Source organism: Oncorhynchus tshawytscha, linkage group LG01 (assembly GCF_018296145.1).
Source record: "Oncorhynchus tshawytscha isolate Ot180627B linkage group LG01, Otsh_v2.0, whole genome shotgun sequence".
In the NCBI taxonomy this organism is placed as follows: domain Eukaryota; kingdom Metazoa; phylum Chordata; class Actinopteri; order Salmoniformes; family Salmonidae; genus Oncorhynchus; species Oncorhynchus tshawytscha.
Window position 1 is genome coordinate 85521868 of NC_056429.1, and position 23159 is coordinate 85545026.

The 23159-nt window shown below is 44.3% G+C and overlaps 1 protein-coding gene across 4 annotated transcripts in view; it reads left to right on the top strand.

Moving 5' to 3' along the window:
- The window catches only part of LOC112258857 (sorting nexin-29), a 167745-nt gene that overhangs the window by 42670 nt on the left and 101916 nt on the right, over positions 1–23159 (top strand). For all 4 annotated transcript variants that reach the window (XR_006084102.1, XM_024433484.2, XM_042326996.1 and 1 more), the window contains exon 14: positions 4869–4957. Coding sequence is in view for 3 of the 4 variants with exons in the window: in XM_024433484.2 (XP_024289252.1) it covers positions 4869–4957 (89 nt within the window). In the remaining variant the exon portion in view is untranslated. The remainder of the gene's footprint in view (positions 1–4868; positions 4958–23159) is intronic.

Here is a 23159-nt window from a genome sequence, read left to right on the forward strand (position 1 = left end):
TCTCTGTTTTTTAATCAGGTCGGTAAATAAATATCAATTACGATCCCATTCTCATTTGCTTCTAACTGTACCAAAAATTAGAACAGGCCATGGTAGAAATAGTTTTAGTTACTTAGCTGGTCCTGCAATTCTCTCCTGAACATTTAAAAATTTGATGATCTAGTTTCGTTGGTGGAGTTTAAACACTTGATCGATGTAAATATCCTAGAAGACTGTCATTGTCTTTTAGTATAGCTGTTTTTTAGTTGTGTTTTGTTTAATGTTGTGTTAGTGAATGTAAGTTGTTTTGTCTGAAACTTTATTCCCTCTGCTGCTATTGGACCAGGTCTCTCTTGGAAAAGAGATGTTATCTCAATGAGAAACCTGTATAAATAAAGGTCAAATAAAACAAATATAATGGAAAGAGCAGGTGTTCCTAATGTTTTGTCACTCAGTGTAGCTCTACTGCATAGACACACTGCCAATAGTTTGCTCTTATTAAATAGATATGCATGTCTGTCTATATGGCATCTCTCTCTGTTTCTACAGTAGGGCCGACCCCATTTTGTCGACTGGTCGATTGTTTGGTCAATAGGCTGTTGGTCAACCAAAATGTCTAGTCGAGCAGTCAATTTTGAGTCTCATAGCAAAGGGTCTGAATACTTATGTAAATACGTATCTTTTTTTATTCTATTTAAAAAATACATGTTTTTGCTTTGGCATTATGTATGAGGTATTGTGTGTAGATTTGAGGAAAACAATATATTTAATCAATGTTAGAATAAGGCTGTAACTAAATAACTAAATGTGGAAAAAGTCAAGGGTTCTGAATACTCACTGTTGGGTACAGCTCTAATATACAGTGCTTTCAGAATGCACTGTTGGGTACAGCCCTAATATACAGTGCTTTCAGAATGCACTGTCGGGTACAGCCCTAATATACAGTGCTTTCAGAATGCACTGTCGGGTACAGCCCTAATATACAGTGCTTTCAGAATGCACTGTCGGGTACAGCTCTAATATACAGTGCTTTCAGAATGCACTGTCTGTCGGGTACAGCCCTAATATACAGTTCTTTCAAAGTATTGAACCCCCTTGACTTTTTCCACATTTTGTTACAGGCTGAATTTTATACGGCTCAAATGGATTTATTTTATATTTTTCTCCCCAATTTTGTGATATCCATTTGGTAGTTAGTCTTGTCCCATTGTTGCAACTCCTGTACAGACTCCGGAGAGGTGAAGGTTGAGAGCAATGCGTCCTCCACAGCACGACCATGCCAAGACATACTGCTTGCTTAACCCTTAATGTGTCGGAGGAAATACCCTACAGCTGTTGACCGTGTCAGCGTGCATGCTCCCGTCCCGCCACAGGAGTCGCTAGAGCGTGATGGGACAAGGACGTCCAAACCTTCCTCTAACCCAGACGACGCTGGGCCAATTGTGTGCCGCCTCTTGAGTCTCCCAGTCATGGCCGGCTGCAACACAGCCCAGGATCGAACCCGGATCTGTAGTGACTCCTCTTGGGCCACTCAGGAGGCCCAAATGTTATTTTTTTTATATATCTAGGCAAGTCTGTTAAGAACAAATGGAGCCACTCTGGAGCCCTGGCCTACACTGGTCTACACAATACTCCATAATGTCAAAGTGGCAAGCCTAAATATGTTCAGGAGTACAAATGTGCTTAACGATTCACACAAGAAGTTGCACGGACTCACTGTGCAATAATATTGTTTAACATGATTTTTTAATGACTACCTAATCTCCGTACCGCACACATAATTATCTGCAAGGTTCCTCAGTCGAACAGTGAATTTCAAGCACAGATTCAACTACAAAGACCAGGGAGGTTTTCCAATGCCTTGCAAAGAAGAGCACCTATAGGTAGATGTGTAAAAATAAATACACTGCTCAAAAAAATAAAGGGAACACTTAAACAACACAATGTAACTCCAAGTCAATCACACTTCTGTGAAATCAAACTGTCCACTTATTAAGCAACACTGATTGACAATACATTTCACATGCTGTTGTGCAAATGGAATAGACAACAGGTGGAAATTATAGGCAATTAGCAAGACACCCCCAATAAAGGAGTGGTTCTGCAGGTGGTGGCCACAGACCACTTCTCAGTTCCTATGCTTCCTGGCTGATGTTTTAGTCACTTGAATGCTGGCAGTGCTTTCACTCTAGTGGTAGCATGAGACAGAGTCTACAACCCACACAAGTGGCTCAGGTAGTGCAGCTCATCCAGGATGGCACATCAATGCGAGCTGTGGTAAGAAGGTTTGCTGTGTCTGTCAGCGTAGTGTCCAGAGCATTGAGGCGCCACCAGGAGACAGGCCAGTACATCAGGAAACGTGGAGGAGGCCGTAGGAGGGCAACAACCCAGCAGCAGGACCGCTACCTCCGCCTTTGTGCAAGGAGGAGCACTGCCAGAGCCCTGCAAAATGACCTCCAGCAGGCCACAAATGTGCATGTGTCTGCTCAAACGGTCAGGAACAGACTCCATGAGGGTGGTATGAGGGCCCGACGTCCACAGGTGGGGGTTGTGCTTACAGCCCAACACCGTGCAGGACGTTTGGCATTTGCCAGAGAACACCAAGATTGGCAAATTCGCCACTGGCGTCCTGTGCACTTCACAGATGAAAGCAGGTTCACACTGAGCACATGTGACAGACGTGACAGAGTCTGGAGACGCCGTGGAGAACATTCTGCTGCCTGCAACATCCTCCAGCATGACTGACCCACCGCCAAACCGGTCATGGTGTGGGATGGCATTTCTTTGGGGGGGCCGCACAGCCCTCCATGTGCTCGCCAGAGGTAGCCTGACTGCCATTAGGTACCGAGATGAGATCCTCAGACCCCTTGTGAGACCATTTGCTGGTGCCGTTGGCCATGGGTTCCTCCTAATGCAAGACGATGCTAGACCTCATGTGGCTGGAGTGTGTCAGCAGTTCCTCCAAGAGGAAGGCATTGATCCATAGCATCAATGGCCCGCCCATTCTCCAGACCTGAATCCAATTGAGCACATCTGGGACATCATGTCTCGCTTAATCCACCAACGACACGTTGCACCACAGACTGTCCAGGAGTTGGCGGATGCTTTAGTCCAGGTCTGGGAGGAGATCCCTCAGGAGACCATCCGCCACCTCATCAGGAGCATGCCCAGGCGTTGTAGTGAGGTCATACAGGCACGTGGAGACCACACACACTACTGAGCCTCATTTTGACTTGTTTTAAGGACATTACATCAAAGTTGGATCAGCCTGTAGTGTGGTTTTCCACATTAATTTTGAGTGACTCCAAATCCAGACCTCCATGGGTTGATAAATTTAATTTCCATTGATAATTTTTGTGTGATTTTGTTGTCAGCACATTCAACTATGTAAAGAAAAAAGTATTTAATAAGAATATTTCATTCATTCAGATCTAGGATGTGTTATTTTAGTGTTCCCTTTATTTTTTTGAGCAGTGTAAAACAGACATTGAATATTCCTTTGAGCATGAAGTTATTAATTATATTTTGAATGGTGTATAATACACCCAGTCACTACAAAGATACAGGCCTGCTGCCTAATTCAATTGCCGGAGAGGAAGGAAACTGCTCAAGGATTTCACCATGAGGCCAATGGTGACTTTTTAAAACAGTTAGAGTTTAATGGCTGAAAGGAGAAAACTGAGGATGGATAAACAACATTATACTTAGTCCACAATACTAACCTAAATTACAGAGCGAAAAGAAAAACTCCTTGTTAATTCTTCTGTGGATTTTTTTAATATGGCAGTTAGCAACCAAATGTAAGGTGCGTTATCGCCACCAACTGGACTGCAATGTGGACCTCATTCATCTCTCAATCACCCACATGGGTATATACTTGTCAAAACCAATGAGTAGAGAGGCGGGACTTGCAGCGCGTCAAGCCTCTAAAATGGAACCAAGTTCTAACCAAGTTCTATTTCAGTGCCTGGCTATGCAGACGCTTGTTGAGACACACCAGCAGTTTGGAGGAAATGATTGAATAACATGTACTGTTTGTGTACATTTATTTTGCAACAGTCACGCACACAACGTGGGTGGTCTGGTTAGTGTGTAAAACAAAAAATATGTAGAAAAGATAAAGGAGCTATATATTTTTAAATAATATCATCAGAGAAAATCTGTTATAGTCACGAAGCATAAAGACACTGTGTAAGCCATGGCAAAATGTGTAGAATTACAGGAAATTCTGTGGTTAAAATCTTAGGGAAAACACTAACCGTGCGCGCCCATGCGGGAATGCTAACCTGCCTTTTCCATAGCAGGAGGGCACATTTGGAGTGATCAATAAGACACACCTGAGCTGTGGAATCACCTCCCTTGCCTCTGGAATGCCAGACATTTATTACCTTTAATTAAATCGCACCGGAATTGTGTCTCGGCTTGCCAACTCTGATAACAACGGCCCTATCGTCCCTCCGAGAGCTCATCAGCCGGCTTTTTGAGATCTCCTGTCCCGGGTGTCCTTTGTGGGGTGGAATGGGAGGCGATAAGCAGGGGACAACGAGAGCGGGGAAGGAAGGGCAGGGGTTGTTGTTGTTAACAGCACTGTAATTCTCTTAGATTCTGATTTCCCCCCAAAACCAACAGTAAGTGTCCGCACAGGCCTTGTAAACACACGTACCGCTACACACACTTCTTCTGAGCATACACACGCTTGCGCCTCCCTCATGCATAGAGTCTGTAGTGACAGTAAACAATCACATGAAACCTGTAGGGCTGCATGTATAATCCTGCTTCAGAGTTGGGGTTTAGAAGGCTGTAAACCTTGCGGTTTACACACTTACTGGTCTGGTCTGATGTGCTGTCTCTCTCTCTGGGCCTTGATTCTGTTGTGTCTGTGTCTGCAGAGAGAACGAAGTCCTCAAGGTCCAGCTGAAGAAATACGTGGGGGCTGTTCAGATGCTGAAGAGAGAGGGGAGCCAGGGCAATGACACCGGTAAGACACCACGCACGCACTCTCGCACAATGCTCCGTATTTAAACAGGGCAGGAAAAATGTATTCTCTTATGGATGACAAGGTCAGTGTTGAGCCACCACTTAAGGATGTAGTAAGTGAATTATAAGCCTGGTTTGAGACATGCCTTTATGAAACATAATTAGTCCCCCCCTTCGTTACTTAGTCATTTTTGGGAATTTGGATTAAAGTGGTTTTCTCTCCTGTTGCTTGGGGATATATCCACGCTGTGCAAAGGGTACAGATACAAGACTGTTATATCAAAGGCAAACGGAATGGACATGGCAATTTAGGGAGACAGAATGCCTAATGACATTTTGGGGGTAGAGACTGTGGTTATCAGTACTGATCTCGGTTTCTGTGGACACTATCTCCCTCCTACAGGGTATTAGATGGGATACAGCTTTTGTCAAATTTGACTTTTCACAGCAAGATGACGCTGTCAGACATGGCAGCTCTGCTTCTAGCGCCTAAGCAATGTTGCATTTTTATTTTTGTGTTATATTTCTTACATTATTACATACAGCCGGAAATAACTTTTGGATATCAGACCGGCGGTAACTCACCAGCATTACGAACAGGAATACGACTTTCCCGAATTAGAACCTTTGTTCGTACACACCAGGGCAATTGAACTTATCCCAGAGGCTGCTCCAAGACACCACCGGCAGAAAAGAGGTATTCTGATTGGACTTCTAGTCCGACTCAGGAGGCAGGCACACCATCCACCGCTTCCGAGTATATTACTCCCTAATGTTCAGTCTCTGGACAATAAAGTAGACGAGCTCAGGGTGAGGATCTCCTTCCAGAGAGACGTCAGTGACTGTAACATACTCTGTTTCATGGAATCATGGCTCTCAGGATATACTGTCCCAATTCATACAGCCAGCTGGGTTCTCAGTTCATTGCGCAGACAGAAATAAAGAACTCACCGGGAAGAAAGGTGGGGATGTATGTTTCATTATTAACTGCTCATGGTGTGATTGTGATAACATACAGAAATTATTTTATTTACCCGACCTAGAACACTTCAATCAAATGCCGACCATGTTACCTTCCAATAGAATTCTCCTCTGTTAGTCACAGCCGTGAAAATTCCCCCTCAAGCCGATACCATGACGGCCCTCAAGGAACTACGTTGGACTTCATGCAAACTGGGATCCACATATACTGAGGCCACATTTATTGTAGTTGGGTAGTTTAACAAAGCAAATATGAGGAAAAAACGACCAAAGTTTTATCAACACATTGACTGTAGTACTCAATTAGGAAAACCATTAGATAACTGCTACTCGCCTTTTCAAGACCCCTACAAGGACCTCCCCCGCCCTCCCAAATCAGATCATGACTCCATTTTACTCCTCCCTTGGCTAGATGGCAGCTTTCGCAAAACTGAAAGCGCTAACCAACGCATTTAACCATTGCAAAGTGACTGGGAATATGGTTGAATACAAACAGTGTAGTTATTCCCTCAAGGCAATCAAACAGGCAAAACGTCAGTACAGAGACCAAGTAGAATCGCAATTCAACGGCTCAGAAATGAGACGTTTGTGGCAGGGTCTACAGACGATCATAGATTACAAAGGGAAATCCAGCCATATCGCGGACACCGTCTTGCTCCCAGACAAGCTAAACACCTTCGCCCGTTTTGAGGATAACACAGTGCCACCGACGCGGCCCGCTCCCAAGGACTGTGGGCTCGTGTTCTCCGTGGCCGACGTAAGTCATTTAAGGCCTGCCTTACAACAGGCCTACAAGCCCTCAGTCCAGCCTCTCTCAGCATAATGCGGACAGTCTGAGCACTGATGGCGGGATTGTGCGTTCCTGGTGTATCTCGGGCAGTTGTTTCCATCCTGTACCTGTCCCGCAGGTGTGATGTTCAGATCTACCGATCCTGTGCAGGTGTTACACATGGTCTGCCACTGCGAGGACGATCGGCTGTCCGTCCTGTCTCCCTGTAGTGCTGTCTTAGGCATCTCACAGTACGGAAATGTATTGTCCTGTCTCTCTGTAGCTCTGTCTTAGGCGTCTCACAGTACGGACATTGCAATTTATTGCCTTGGCCACATCTGCAGTCCTCATGCCTCCTTGCAGCATGCCCGAGGCATGTTCACGCAGATGAGCAAGGGACCCTGGGCATCTTTCTTTTGGTGTTTTTGAGTCAGTAGAAAGGCCTCTTAGTGTCTTAATTGCCTACCGTCTGTATGCTGTTAGTGTCTTAATGACCGTTCCACAGGTGCATGTTCATGAATTGTTTATGGTTCAATGAACAAGCATGGGAAACAGTGTTTAAACCCTTTACAATGAAGATCTGTAAAGTTATTTGGATTTTTACGAATTATCTTTGAAAGACAGGGTCCTGAAAAAGGGACGTTTCTTTTTTTGCTTTTTAGCCGTGTGTGAGCAATAACATTTGATTTGAATTTATGCAGCAGGTTAGGATTATTTAAATAGCAGGTTAGGAAATGTATTTTACGTAAGGAAAAGAGTTTAAAAAAATTCTACTTTTGACATTCATTTGACAAGCTTTATCCCTTCTAGCCATGACCCTCCTACAGAGACAGGAATTCTCCTCAGGCACTGTGTGGGACACCTGTACGGCACAGAGAAGCCGAGGATATCAGGAGTATTGCTTTTGTGTAAGTGTCAAATATACATGGCCAGGATTGGAAGTCTGTCAATCTAATTCACAGACCTCCTGCGTGGGGGTAATACTTTTTATTCTAGTTTGTTGGTTTGAATGTAATGGTTGGTTTGAATGTTTTTTTATTTGACTTGGCTTCTGGCACTACTTAAGAGGAAACATGCACACAAGGGTTAGAAAAATATCCCAGACACATTGCATCTCATCTCTCAGGTCTCAGCAATGACTCTAGCAGTCAGTCGTCAAATCTCCAACATGGATGTTTTTGTCTACGGTGACACACAGAGCAATGCTCTGGGACACTGACAACGTGGAATAATGAATGGATTTCCGGAAGGCTGTAGAATCCTGACAGAGTTTCCACACTAATTAAGGGCCTCGGCACAGCCGCCGCCTTGTGAATTACCCACAATCCTTCTCAGCCTTTCATGGTCCCCAGTGGAGTCAGGCCACACAGTGTACATGGTGACGCTCTTGATGTAAATATCCCAATTTGGTTTTCCCTTGTTCTCTTTCGCCTGTTCTTCTCCTTCTCTTTGTGTATCTGTCTCTGTCTGTCTAAAGTGTAGAAGACAGGCATACTAAATCCCTTTTTACATCTGAGTCTAAATGATTTCCACCTGCATCCCTTCAGTCCCTATTGCTAATGATGTGCCATACTCCATCAGGCTTTGGTGTTGAGTTGCAGCTGAAAGAGACGACAGGGGAAACACTGAATTGATACACAAGCGCTACAATGCATGCTTTGTTTCATCATGTCCTGTCAACGCTGTTTGCCTGATCATCGCACAGCCTTTTGAAACTCTTCTAATGATACTGCTCAATACAGATGTGATCTTCTGAACGCAGCTCAGGCAGAGACAGGCTACTAACAACCCCTCTGAAACAGCTTTCCGCTCTGGATAAACTCCAACGCTGTTTTCTCTTCCCTCCTCCTGACGTCTCCTCTATCCACGTTTGTTTGGATTGTCCCCAGGTGTTGTCACAGATTGGGGGTGTGTGTGTGTCACGGTGTCTATGTTATTGCTGTGTGACTGACTGAATGTGGTGTGATGGGAAAGCACAGCAAACTGTTCCCATGTATATCATTATGTATGGTTATGGGATGAGTCAGCATATGGTATTATTAGTACGGTGTATATTCTCTGATGATATACTTCAATTTCTGAGTTTGCAAAAAATATGAATACACACACTGTATTTCTATACAGAATGTTTAGCTTCGCTCCCTGTAGGCTTGAGAGATGCAACATTTTTGCAGTGATTTCCCCAAACTTTCAAGTACCAAATGCAATCAAGTAAGCAAAATTCAGTACTAATAAACCGTGAAACAGTGGTCACAAAGGCATGGTAAATGGGGGTCAACTTTCTCTGGCCGTAGATCAGGATTTAAGCTCCTTAATTTAATCCTTTTGATTCTTTCCTTCCTTCCTGTTTACATTTAGCACATTCATCTCAAATTCATGTTTCCTCCTTTTCTCCTAAATTTGATTCAGGCTCTCTGACCCCTGCTAAATTAGTCTAATAAAGCGTCTCACTTCATACACTTTAATACGGCGGTGATTAAAAAACGAATCAACACATAGTGGAGTCGTCACTTCTCCTGCTCATTTGACAGACACAGACATGCTACCTAATGAGTGAAGCGACCAGCAGCATTTTCCACCTATGCGACTCAGGCTGCCAGAGAAATTTTAATAACACCATGTTACTAATTGATTACACACACACTGACGTATTTATCAGTCCTTCCTCAGAGCCGTAGGGTCAGCAGCAGCCGTCGTGGTGTTGGTGTGCGCCCACGTATGTGTAATGGTGTTTATGGTGACTAATGTCAGCTCCTGGAGGTTGGGATGGGACGAGTGTTTATTAAACAGAAGGTGTGTGTAGGTGAGACTGGGTTTCTCCGTCAACCCTAATGTCCTAGCCGTTTCTGAATCCTGGCTTAGGAAGGCTACAAAAAATTCTGATATTTCCATCCCCAACTACAACCTTTTCCACCAAAATAGAACTGTCAAAGGGGGTGGAGTTGCAATCTACTGCAGAGACAGCCTGCAGAGTTCTGTCATGCTATCCAGGTCTGTGCCCAAACAGTTTGAGCCTCTACTTTAAAAAATCCACCTTTCCAGAAATAAGTGTCTGTTGCCGCTTGTTATAAACCCCCCTCAGCACCCCAGCTGTGCCCTGGACACCATATGTGAATTGATTGCCCCCCCCCCCATTTATCTTCAGAGTTTGTACTGTTAGGTGACATGAACTGGGATATGCTTAACATCACGGCCGTCCTACAATCTAAGCTAGATGCCCTCAATCTCACACAAATGATCAAGGAACCTACCAGGTACAACCCTAAATCCGTAAACACGGGCACTCTCATAGATATCATCCTGACCAACCTGCCCTCTAAATACACCTCTGCTGTCTTCAACCAGGATCTCAGTGATCACTGCCTCATTTCCTGCGTCTGTAATGGGTCCGCGGTCAAACGACCACCCCTCATCACTGTCAAATGCTCCCTAAAACACTTCAGCGAGCAGGCCTTTCTAATCGACCTGGCCCGGGTATCCTGGAAGGATATTGACCTCATCCCGTCAGTTGAGTATGCCTGGTCATTCTTTAAAAGTAACTTCCTCACCATCTTAAATAAGCATGCTCTGTTCAAAAAATGCAGAACTAAGAACAGTTATAGCCCTTGGTTCACTCCAGACCTGACTGCCCTCGACCAGCACAAAAACATCCTGTGGTGAACTGCAATAGCATCGAATAGTCCCCGCGATATTCAACTGTTCAGGGAAGTGAGGAACCAATACACGCAGTCAGTCAGGAAAGCAAAGGCCAGCTTTTTCAAGCAGAAATTTTGCATCCTGTAGCTCTAACTCCAAAAGGTTCTGGGACACTAAAGTCCATGGAGAACAAGAGCACCTCCTCCCAGCTGCCCACTGCACTGAGGCTAGGTAACACGGTCACCACCGATAAATCCATGATAATCGAAAACTTCAACAAGCATTTCTCAATAGCTGGCCATGCCTTCCTCCTGGCTACTCCAACCTCGGCCCAATAGCTCCGCCCCCCGCAGCCACTCGCCCAAGTCTCCCCAGCTTCTCCTTTACCTAAATCCAGATAGCAGATGTTCTGAAAGAGCTGCAAAACCTGGACCCATAAAAATCTACTGGGCTTGACAATCTGGACCCTCTCTTTCTGAAACTATCCGCCGCCATTGTCGCAATCCCTATTACCAGCCTGTTCAACCTCTCTTTCGTATCGTCTGAGATCCCCAAGGATTGGAAAGCTGCGGCGTTCATCCCCCTCTTCAAAGGGGGAGACACCCTGGACCCAAACTGTTACAGACCTATATCCATCCTGCCCTGCCTATCTAAGGTCTTCGAAAGCCAAGTTAACAAACAGATCACTGACCATCTCGATTTCCACCGTACCTTCTCCGCTGTGCAATCCGGTTTCCGAGTCGGTCACGGGTGCACCTCAGCCACGCTCAAGGTACTAAACGATATCATAACCGCCATCGATAAAGTACAGTACTGTGCAGCAGTCTTCATCGACCTGGCCAAGGCTTTCGACTCTGTCAATGACCATATTCTTATCGGTAGCCTTAGTTTTTCTAATGACTGCCTTGCCTGGTTCACCAACTACTTTGCAGACAGAGTTCAGTGTGTCAAATCGGAGGGCATGTTGTCCGGTCCTCTGGCAGTGTCTATTGGGGTACCACAGGGTTCAATTCTCGGGCTGACTCTTTTCTCTGTATATATCAATGATGTTGCTCTTGCTGCGGGCGATTCCCTGATCCACCTCTACGCAGACGACACCATTCTGTATACTTCTGGCCCTTCCTTGGACACTGTGCCATCTAACCTCCAAACGAGCTTCAATGCCATACAACACTCCTTCCGTGGCCTGCAACTGCTCTTAAACGCTGGTAAAACCAAATGCATGCTTTTCAACCGTTCGCTGCCTGCACCCGCATGTCCGACTAGCATCACCACCCTAGATGGTTCCGACCTAGAATATGTGGACATCTATAAGTACCTAGGTGTCTGGCTAGACTGTAAACTCTCCTTCCAGACTCATATCAAACATCTCCAAAATCAAATCTAGGGTCGGCTTTCTATTTCGCAACAAAGCCTCCTCCACTCACGCCGCCAAACTTACCCTAGTAAAACTGACTACCCTACCGATCCTCGACTTCAGCGATGTCATCTACAAATAACCTCCCATACTCTACTCAGCAAACTGGATGCAGTTTATCACAGTGCCATCCGTTTTGTTACTAAAGCACCTTATACCACCCACCACTGCGACCTGTATGCTCTAGTCGGCTGGCCCTCGCTACATATTCGTCGCCTGACCCACTGGCTCCAGGTCATCTACAAGTCCATGCTAGGTAAAGCTCCGCCTTATCTCAGTTCACTGGTTATGATGGCGACACCCACCCGTAGCACGCGCTCCAGCAGGTGTATCTCACTGATCAAAGCCAACACCTCATTTGGCCGCCTTTCCTTCCAGTTCTCTGCTGCCTGTGACTGGAACGAATTGCAAACATTGCTGAAGTTGGAGACTTTTATTTCCCTCACCAACTTTAAACATCTGCTATCTGAGCAGCTAACCGATCGCTGCAGCTGCACATAGTCCATCTGTAAATAGCCCACCCAATTGACCTACCTCATCCCCATACTGTTTTTATTTATTTACTTTTCTGCTCTTTTGCACACCAGTATCTCTACTTGCACATGATCATCTGATCATTTATCACTCCAGTGTTAATCTGCTAAATTGTAATTATTTGCTCCTATGGCCTATTTATTGCCTACCACCTCATGCCTTTTGCACACACTGTATATAGACTCTTTTTTTCTACTGTGTTATTGACTTGTTTATTGTTTACTCCATGTGTAACTCTGTGTTAATGTCTGTTCACACTGCTATGCTTTATCTTGGCCAGGTCGCAGTTGTAAATGAGAACTTGTTCTCAACTAGCCTACCTGGTTAAATAAAAAAATGACATGGTAGCAACACATCATGGCAACAGCACAACAGAGAAGCAGCACAAAACATGGTACAAACATTATTGGGTGCCGACAACAGCACAAAAGTCAAGAAGGGAGAGACGACAATACATCACGTGAAGCAGCCACATCTGTCAGTAAGAGTGTCCATGATTGAGTCTTTGAATAAAGAGATGGAGATAAAACTGTCCAGTGTGAGTGTTTTTTGCAGCTCGTTCCAGTCACTAGCTGCAGCGAACTGAAAAGAGGAGCGATCCAGGATGTGTGTGCTTTGGGGACCTTTAACAGAATATGACTGGCTGAACGGCCATGCTTGATTACGGAGACATAATTTATAGATCGGCAAGTAAGGGTGCTCGACCGGCTTGATATTCTTAACCATTCGGCCATCAGATTTGCCACCAATGCTCCTTATAGGACACATCATTGCACCCTATACTCCTATGTAAACTTGTCATCTCTGAATACCCGTCGCAAGACCCACTGGTTGATGCTTATTTATTAAAACCTTCGGCCTCACTCCCCCCATCTGAGATACCTACTGCAGCCCTCATCCTCCACATACAACACCATGGGAAGGATGGTCAACTGAAGCAGGGTTAGATTGGCAACTGGGGTGAAAGAGGAGCAATTTACGGCAGAGGAAACCAAGTCTAAATGTAACTTTAGCCTGCAGCATTGATATGTTCTGAGAGAAAGACAGTGAACCATCTAGCCATACTCCCATGTACATGTATGAGGTGACTACCTCAAGCTCTATACCCTCAGCGTTTGTCCCTCTCCCCACAGGTGTGATTACTTTCTTCTTACCAAACCACATGACCTTTGTTTTGGAGGTGTTCAGAACAATGTTTAGAGTAGAGAAAGCTTGTTGGAGAGCGTTTAACAAAAAATCCGGGGAGGGGCCAGCTGATTATAAGACCGTATCATTGCACATTGCATATATTGCATAATGGATGAGAGAGCTTCCTACTGCCTGCGCTATGTTGAGTAAATTGAGAAGAGCTTGGGGCCTAGGATCGAGCCTTGGGGTACTCCCTTGGTGACCGGCAGTGGCTGAGACAGCAGATGCTCTGACGTTACACACTGCGCTCTGAGGTAGTTAGCAAACCAGGCCAAAGAACCCTCAGAGACACCGATACTCCTTAGCTAGCCCACAAGAATGGAATGGTCTACCATATCGAAAGCTTTGGCCAAGTTAAAATAGCAGCACAACATTGCATAGAAACAAGGGCAATGGTGACATCATTGAGGACCTTTAAGGTTGATGTGACACATCCATAACTTGAGTGGAAACCAGATTGCATACCAGAGAGAATGCTATAGACATCAAGAAAGCCAGCCAGTTGATGATTGACAAGTTTTACCATAACTTTTGATAAACATGGCAAAATAGAAATGGCCTATAACAGTTAAGATCAGCTTGATCTCCCCCTTTAAATAATGGACGCACCGTAGGTGCCTCCCCAGAGGGGACAGATTAATAAGGTCAGAGATGGGCTTGGTGATGATGGGGGCAGCAACCTTAAAGAAGAAAGGGTCTAAACCATCTGACCCAGATGTTTTTTTGCGGTCATCTGTGTGTGTCTAACTGCGTGTGTCTTCCAAGACAGTGTATTAAATCACAGCGACAGCTGAACGTTTCAGCCACTTGCAGTCATCTGCCGAAACTCAGATTTAAATTCAACCTCAGAGGTCCTTGCACAGTGCCACTGCAAAGCACTCTGGGGCAGCTCGCCAGGTCGTAGGGCTTAGTGATGTCACAGAGACGTCAGAGGCTATGCTCAGCTGGGCGGAGACAGTAATCAAATCCGGTTGGTGCTCGCCGTGGCGCCCTACTGGTCCAATACTTGTCACACAGGGACTCAAAGATATGTGATGATGAAATCAAGAAGAGACCGTGCTGCTTGCTCCTCCCTGTGGATTCACTTTAGTCTACTTCTAAAGTGATTTAAAGGAAAGGAGTGTGTGGACACTTATGATGATGGCTATTGCTTAGAGTTGCTTCAAGGCTTATTTGAAGTGCTGTGAAAAGTGTCACTTAAAATATAAATTTCTCCCCCAGCAGATCTCTATGTACTTTTTTTTTTTTTTTGCTTTAAAAATTAATGCTTCCTAAAAAAGAGTCTTACTCTTAGAGAATCATTTGCTGTGTGATAACTGTAAGACACCTAAGCATAAATAACTGAGTCTTTTCATGTGCTCAGAAAGGAATATGTACTGAACCTGAGCGGAGAGACCTCTCTTTTTCTCTCTCACACACACACACACACACACACACACACCCTTTCTCTCCCTTTCTCCCCCTCTCTGGTGTGAGTCAGAAGTTAATGACAGGGTTGGGAGGTGTGGGTCAGGTAGTCCATCCCCTCTGTTGTTCTGACCGAACACTGTTGAGTTCCCTGATGATCCTTTGGTAACTGATTGGACTATGATGCAACACAGGTTGTCGAACTATACTGTAAAAAATACTTTTCCCTCACAGATGACTACATATACACCACATAACCAAAAGTATGTAGACACCTGCTCATCAAACATCTCATCCAAAATCATGGGCATTAATATGTAGTTGGTCCCCCTTTGCTGCTACAACAGCCTCCACTCTTCTGGGAAGGCTTTCCACTAGATGTTGGAACATTACTGCGGGGACTTGCTTCCATTCAGCCACGAGTATTAGTGAGGTCGGGCACTGATGTTGGCCAATTAGACCTGGCTCGCAGTCGGCGTTCTAATTCACCCCAAAGGTGTTCGATGGGGTTGAGCGCAGGGCTCTGTGCAGGGCAGTTTTTCCACACCGATCTCGACAAAACATTTCTGTATGGACATCGTTTTGCGTACGGGGGCATTGCTGAAACAGGAAAGAGCCTTCCACAAACTGTTGCCACAAAGTTAGACACATAATTGTCTAGAATGTCATTGTATGTTGTAGATTTAAGATGGAACTAAGAGGCCTAGCCCGAACCATGAAAAACAGCTCCAGACCATTATTCCTCCTCCACCAACCTTTACAGTTATGCATTCGGTCAGGTAGCGTTCTCCCAGCATCCGCCAAACCCAGATTTGTCCGTTGGACTGGCAGATGGTGAAGTGTGATTCATCACTTCAGAGAACATATTTCCACTGCTCTAGAGTCCAATGGGGGAGAGCTTTACACCACTCCAGCCGACGCTTGGCATTGCGCATTGGTGATCTTAGGCTTGCTCGGCCAAGGAAACCCATTTCATGAAGCTTCCGACGAACAGATGCAGTTTGGAACTCGGTAGTGAGTGTTGCAACTGAGGACAGATGATTTTTACGCGGTTCGCACTTCTGCATTCTGCGGTCCCGTATTGTGAGCTTGTGTTGCCTACCACTTCACGGCTGAGCCGTTGTTGCTCCTAGACGTTTTCACTTCAAAATAACAGCACTTACAGTTGACCGGGCGAGCTCTAGCAGGGCAGAGATTTGTCGAACTGCCTTGTTGGAAAGGTGGCATCCTATGACAGTGCCATTTTGAAAGTCACTGAGCTTTTCAGTATGGGCCATTTTACTGACAATGTCTCTCTGGAGATTGCATGGCTGTGTACTCAATTTTGTACGCCTGTCAGCAACTGGTTTGGCTGAAAATGCCGAATCCACTAATTTTAAGGGGTGTCCACATACTTTTGTATATTTAGTGTATCTGTGAGAGTGTAATGAAATGTGCAGCTGTGATTAAACATGTGCTTTATCATGTGATTCATAATCTGATAATATGGAACATGCTGTACATGTTACACTTCTAATATAGGATACATCTGCTGGCTCTAGAAATGGCCTGCCTGTTCTATATTTCTATGTATTAATCAGTGATTTGTTGGTAAAATAGCTCTTGTTATATTTATTAATTTTTAAACCTGACATTTTGTTATGGTGTTATTAGTTTTAATTGAGTTTGTTTGATAGTCGGGCAATGAGCCAAGCTCTTTGGTTTATAAGTCATGAAGGGTTGGATTAGAACAAATTTCTCATCATTCTGTTCATGTATTTTACACCATGTTCAGGGCCTTGCAGAATATCTGGAAAAGGGTGTATTTTTTAAAAACTGGGATTATGAGAGAACTACTAAAATGAAACCAAATAATAAAGATACTGTATCTCAGTTGGAAAGAGTTCCGAGGTGTGAAATGTTCAATTAAGCGGTGGACTTCCGCTCACAGACTCCCGCTGTGTTCACCAACTAAAAAAAAAGATGTACAGTGGGGCAAAAAAGTATTGTCAGCCACCAATTGTGCAAATTCTCCCACTTAAAAAGATGAGAGGCCTGTAATTTTCATCATAGGTACACTTCAACTATGACAGACAAAATGAGAGAGAAAAAAAGAAAAAAAAATCACATTGTAGGATTTTTAATGAATTTATTTGCAAATGATGGTGGAAAATAAGTATTTGGTCACCTACAATCAAGCAAGATTTCTGGCTCTCACAGACCTATAACTTATTTTTTAAGAGGCTCCTCTGTCCTCCACTCATTACCTGTTTGATCTTGTTATCAATATAAAAGACACCTGTCCACAACCTCAAACAGTCACACTCCAAACTCCACTATGGCCAAGACCAAAGAGCTGTCAAAGGACACCAGAAACAAAATTGTAGACCTGCACCAGGCTGGGAAGACTGAATCTGCAAAAGGTAAGCAGCTTGGTTTGAAGAAATCAACTGTGGGAGCAATTATTAGGAAATGGAAGACATACAAGACCACTGATAATCTCCCTCGATCTGGGGCTCCACGCAAGATCTCACCCCGTGGGGTCAAAATGATCACAAGAACGGTGAGCAAAAATCCCAGAACCACACGGGGGGACCCAGTGAATGACCTGCAGAGAGCTGGGACCAAAGTAACAAAGCCTACCATCAGTAACACACTATGCCGCCAGGGACTCAAATCCTGCAGTGCCAGACGTGTCCCCCTACTTAAGCCAGTACATGTCCAGGCCCGTCTGAAGTTTGCTAGAGAGCATTTGGATGATCCAGAAGAAGATTGGGAGAATGTCATATGGTCAGATGAAACCAAAATAGAACTTTTTGGTAAAAACTCAACTCGTCGTGTTTGGAGGACAAAGAATGCTGAGTTGCATCCAAAGAACACCATACCTACTGTGAAGCATGGGGGTGGAAACATCATGCTTTGGGGCTGTTTTTCTGCAAAGGGACCAGGACGACTGATCCGTGTAAAGGAAAGAATGAATGGGGCCATGTATCGTGAGATTTTGAGTGAAAACCACCTCCTCTTCCCTCCTGCAAGGGCATTGAAGATGAAACGTGGCTGGGTCTTTCAGCATGACAATGATCCCAAACACACTGCCCGGGCAACGAAGGAGTGGCTTCGTAAGAAGCATTTGAAGGTCCTGGAGTGGCCAAGACAGTCTCCAGATCTCAACCCCATAGAAAATCTTTGGAGGGAGTTGAACGTCCGTGCTGCCCAGCAACAGCCCCAAAACATCACTGCGCTAGAGGAGATCTGCATGGAGGAATGGGCCAAAATACCAGCAACAGTGTGTGAAAACCTTGTGAAGACTAACAGAAAACGTTTGACCTCTGTCATTGCCAACAAAGGGTATATAACAAATTATTGAGAAACTTTTGTTATTGACCAACTTTTGTTATCCACCATAATTTGCAAATAAATTCATTAAAAATCCTATAATGTTATTTTTTCTCATTTTGTCTGTCATAGTTGAAGTGTACCTATGATGAAAATTACAGGCCTCTCTCATCTCTTTAAGTGGGAGAACTTGCACAATTGGTGGCTGACTAAATACTTTTTTGCCCCACTGTATGTTTACACCGTGCCAGGCACAGAGAAAAAGTGAGTTTGGCTTCAAGTTCAAAACATTACTTGATATAGGACAGAAATCAAATCTCTGATTTGAAATATTCGACACTAGAAACTGGCCCATGAAATCCCTGTCCTCCTTTTGAAATGGGCTGCATTAATAATTCACGTAATGGTGGTTGTAGGAAGAGTCAATTTTTATATATATTTGTTTGTCTTTAGGCCGACCTCTTGACCTAATAGTCAGGCTGGATTTGAGTGACTAGCCTCTGGAGAGGGAGCGAGAGAGAACACCAAATCATGAGAGAACTATAACTTGACACATTGACACATTGGAAAGAATTAACAAAAAACAGAGCAAACAAGAATGCTATTTGGCCCTAAACAGAGAGTACACAGTGCCAGAGTGGCTGACCCAAAATTAAGGAAAGCTTTGACTATGTACAGACATAGCGAGCATAGCCTTGCTATTGAGAATGGTGGCCGTAGGCAGACCTGGCTCTCAAGAGAAGACGGGCTATGTGCACACTGCCCACAAAATGAGGTGGAAACTGAGCTGCACTTCCTAACCTCCTGCCAAATGTATGACAATATTAGAGACACATACTTCCCTCAGATTACAAACTCAAAGAATGAAAAAAACAAACCCAATTGTGATAAACTCCCATATCTACTGGGTGAAGTACCACAGTGTGCCATCACAGCAGCAAGATCTGTGACCTGTTGCTACAAGAAATGGGCAGCTGGTGAAGAACAAACCCCATCTTAAATACAACCCATATTTATGTTTGTTTATTTTCCCTTTTGTACTTTAACAATTTGCACATATGACACATATGACGTCTTTATTCTTTTGGAACTTTTGTGAGTAATGTTTACTTTCAGTATTTGTTTATTTCACTTTCGTTTATTATCTAGTTAACTTGCTTTGGCAATGTTAACATATGTTTCCCACGCCAATAAAGCCCCTTGAATTGAGAGAACAAAGAAGAATAAAGAGGGAGCGAGAACAAAGTAGAGGGAGCAGAATGAGTTAGGTACAGTAATACCTGGAGTTTTAGCTGTGGCAAAAGCAACGTTCCTTTCATCCTTGCAGTAAGAGAAGTCTGTGCCTGTGAAAGCTCCTTCTAGTATTTGTGTTAGTTTGAATATGAAACCCTGTTGGGCCAGCTGTTGATACCAGCACAACACTTCCTCAAACTTGAGTGGATAGTGAATGTGTGGCTGCCAACACGAGGCTGGAAATATGAAAGGGAAAGGGGGATCCCTAGTCAGTTGTACAACTGAATGCATTCAACTGAAATGTGTCTTCTGCATTTAACCCAACCCCTCTGAATCAGAAAGGCTGCTGTTGGAAAACAGGATCTTAATATACCCTGAACAAAATTATAAATGCAACTGAGATAAACAAATCCCAGAAATGTTCCATACACAAAAGTATTAATCTCAAATGTTGTGCACAAATTAGTTTACATCCATGTTAGTGAGCATTTCTCCTTTGCCAAGATAATCCATCCACCGGACAGATGTGGCATATCAAGGAGCTGATTAAACAGTATTATCATTACACAGGTGATTCAGTGCCCTCGCAATAATAATGTTCACCACGCGCACAACTTGCTGCATCACATTCTGTAAGTCTCAGTCTTTGAGTTTAGCCACAAGTGCTTCCTGACAAATGATCCAATGAAACATAACAAATTGGGGAATATCCTCTCTTTCTCATCAGGCCTATGAGTCCCTTCTCCTTCCCTCGCATGTTTGAGGTGCCGTCAGTGCATACAGATGGCAGATTTGACCAGTCAATATTATTATCAGCAAAAAAATGTAATAAGGGCTTTCAGAATATCCTCTTCTCGTGTTGGTCACTGAAGGGGCAGTAAACATAAGTTCCTCTCTGAACGACTTGTTTTGAGGGAAGAGGACCCAAACACATAATTGGGTATTTACATCAGTGCTTTTATCAAGCGCAATACTAAAACAGTTTAAAAAACGTACCATCAGTTGCTTTCCGATGTCCTCGTCGTGTCTTGTTCTGGTCAGGTCTGAGAGTTGCAGTCCCTTATTTGCTTTAAAATAGCTTCCTTCTTTGTGTAATCAGCATACAATATTTTAGCTGAGGCCAAAAAACATTATTTGACAATCTCCGCGTCTGTGTAGGCCTTCCTTGTTTCTCGTGTAGATCTCCTTGTTTCTCATGTAGGTCTCCTTGTTTCTCGTGTAGGTCTCCTGGTTTCTCGTGTAGGCCTCCTTGTTTCTCGTGTAGGCCTCCTTGTTTCTCGTGTAGGCCTCCTTGTTTCTCGTGTAGGCCTCCTTGTTTCTCGTGTAGGCCTCCTTGTTTCTCGTGTAGGCCTCCTTGTTTCTCGTGTAGGCCTCCTTGTTTCTCGTGTAGGCCTCCTTGTTTCTCGTGTAGGCCTCCTTGTTTCTCGTGTAGGCCTCCTTGTTTCTCGTGTAGGCCTCCTTGTTTCTCGTGTAGGCCTCCTTGTTTCTCGTGTAGGCCTCCTTGTTTCTCGTGTAGGCCTCCTTGTTTCTCGTGTAGGCCTCCTTGTTTCTCGTGTAGGCCTCACTGTTTCTCGAGAGTATCCAAGCAATCTCATATGTTGCCTCTGTTTTCTCTTCAACAGTGCTAGAACTGTCCATTATTTGTTGTTCTTTGAGCTGTCCTTTGATTTGTGCTATTTTGTTGTTTCTGGGGTTGCTTTGTGGCAGATATGTATTTTCAAAGTGTGCATGGTGTGACTGGAAATGGTGCTCTAAATTTGCTCATTTAAAACAATTGACTGCCTTCTGGCAAATAAGACAGTGAGCTAGTCCTAATCATGCAGTACAAAAAAAATACTTGTCTGTCCATTTCTCTGAAACTTTGTTCTTCTTGAATCGACCATATCCTTCTCTTAGCCACTGCAGCTGTGTTAGTTATGTAAGCTAGCTGCATTTCCCCGCTGCCGTCTTCCTGATTTTTCCTGGTTCTCCAGTGGTTGTTTGTTCATAAACTCAGCAAGAAAAGTAGTAGTTGTGCCAGAAGCCAAGTCAAAGAAAAAACATTACATTCAAACCAACAAACTAGAATAAAAAGTATTACCCCCACGCAGGAGGTCTGTCAATTAGATTGACAGACTTCCAATCCTGGCCATGTATATTTGACACTTACACAAAAGCAATGCTCCTGATATCCTCGGCATCTCTGTGCCGTACAGGTGTCCCACACAGTGCCTGAGGAGAATCCCTGTCTCTGTAGGAGGGTCATGGTTAGAAGGGATACAGCTTGTCAAAAGAATAAATATTTTAAACTATTTTCCTAACGTAAACTAAATATCCTAACCTGCTATTTAAATAATCCTAACCTTCTGCATAAGTTCAGATCAAATTATTGCTCACACACAGATAAACTCAGCAAAAAAAGAAACGTCCCTTTTTCAGGTCCCTGTCTTTCAAAGATAATTAGTAAAAATCCAAATAATTTCACAGATCTTCATTGTAAAGGGTTTAAACACTGTTTCCCATGCTTGTTCAATGAACCATAAACAATTAATGAACGTGCACCTGTGGAACGGTCGTTAAGACACTAATAGCTTACAGAAGGTAGGCAATTAAGGTCACAGTTATTAAAACCTAGGACACTAAAAGAGGCCTTTTTACTGACTCTGGAAAAACACCAAAAGAAAGATGCCCAGGGTCCCTGCTCATCTGCATGAACGTGCCTTATGCATGCTGCAAGGAGGCATGAGGACTGCAGATGTGGCCAGGGCAATACATTGATATGTCAGTACTGTGAGATGGCTAAGGCAGCACTACAGGGAGACAGGACGGACAGCTGATCATCCTCGTAGTGGCAGACCACGTGTAACAACACCTGCACAGGATCAGTACATCCGAACATCACCAGGGGTGATGGTCGGATTCGTGTTCATCTTTGAAGGAATGAGCGTTACACCGAGGCCTGTACTCTGGAGCGGGATCGATTTGGAGGTGGAGGGTCCGTCATGGTCTGGGGCGTGGTGTCACAGCATCATCGGACTGTGCTTGTCATTGCAGGCACTCTCAACGCTGTGTTACAGGGAAAACATCCTCCTCCCTCCTGTTGTACCCTTCTTGCAGGCTCATCCTGACATAACCCTCCAGCATGACAATGCCACCAGTCATACTGCTCGTTCTGTGCATGATTTCCTGCAAGATAGGAATGTCAGTGTTCTGCCATGGCCAGCCTAGAGCCTGGATCTCAATCCCATTGAGCACGTCTGGGACCTGCTGGATCGGAGGGTGAGGGCTAGGGCCATTCCCCCAGAAATGTCCTGGAACTTGCAGGTGCCTTGGTGGAAGAGTGGGGTAACATCTCACAGCAAGAACTGGCAAATCTTGTGCAGTCCATGAGGAGGAGATGCACTGCAGTTCTTCATGCAGCTGGTGGCCACACCAGATACTGACTGTTACTTTTGATTTTGAGCCCCCCTTTGTTCAGGGACACATTATTCCATTTATGTTAGTCACATGTCTGTGGAACTTGTTCAGTTTATGTCTGTTGAATCTTATGTTCTTATAAATATTTGCACATGTTAAGTTTGCCAAAAATATATGCAGTTGACAGAGGCTTTCTTTTTTTTGCTGAGTTTAGCTGCCACGTTGTTCTCCAGCTCTTCCCCCTCATTTTCGTTGTCATTATATTTACGTTTATTTTTTACAATAAATCGATCCATGTCGACCAGTGATGTGTGTTGGTCGCTGTAG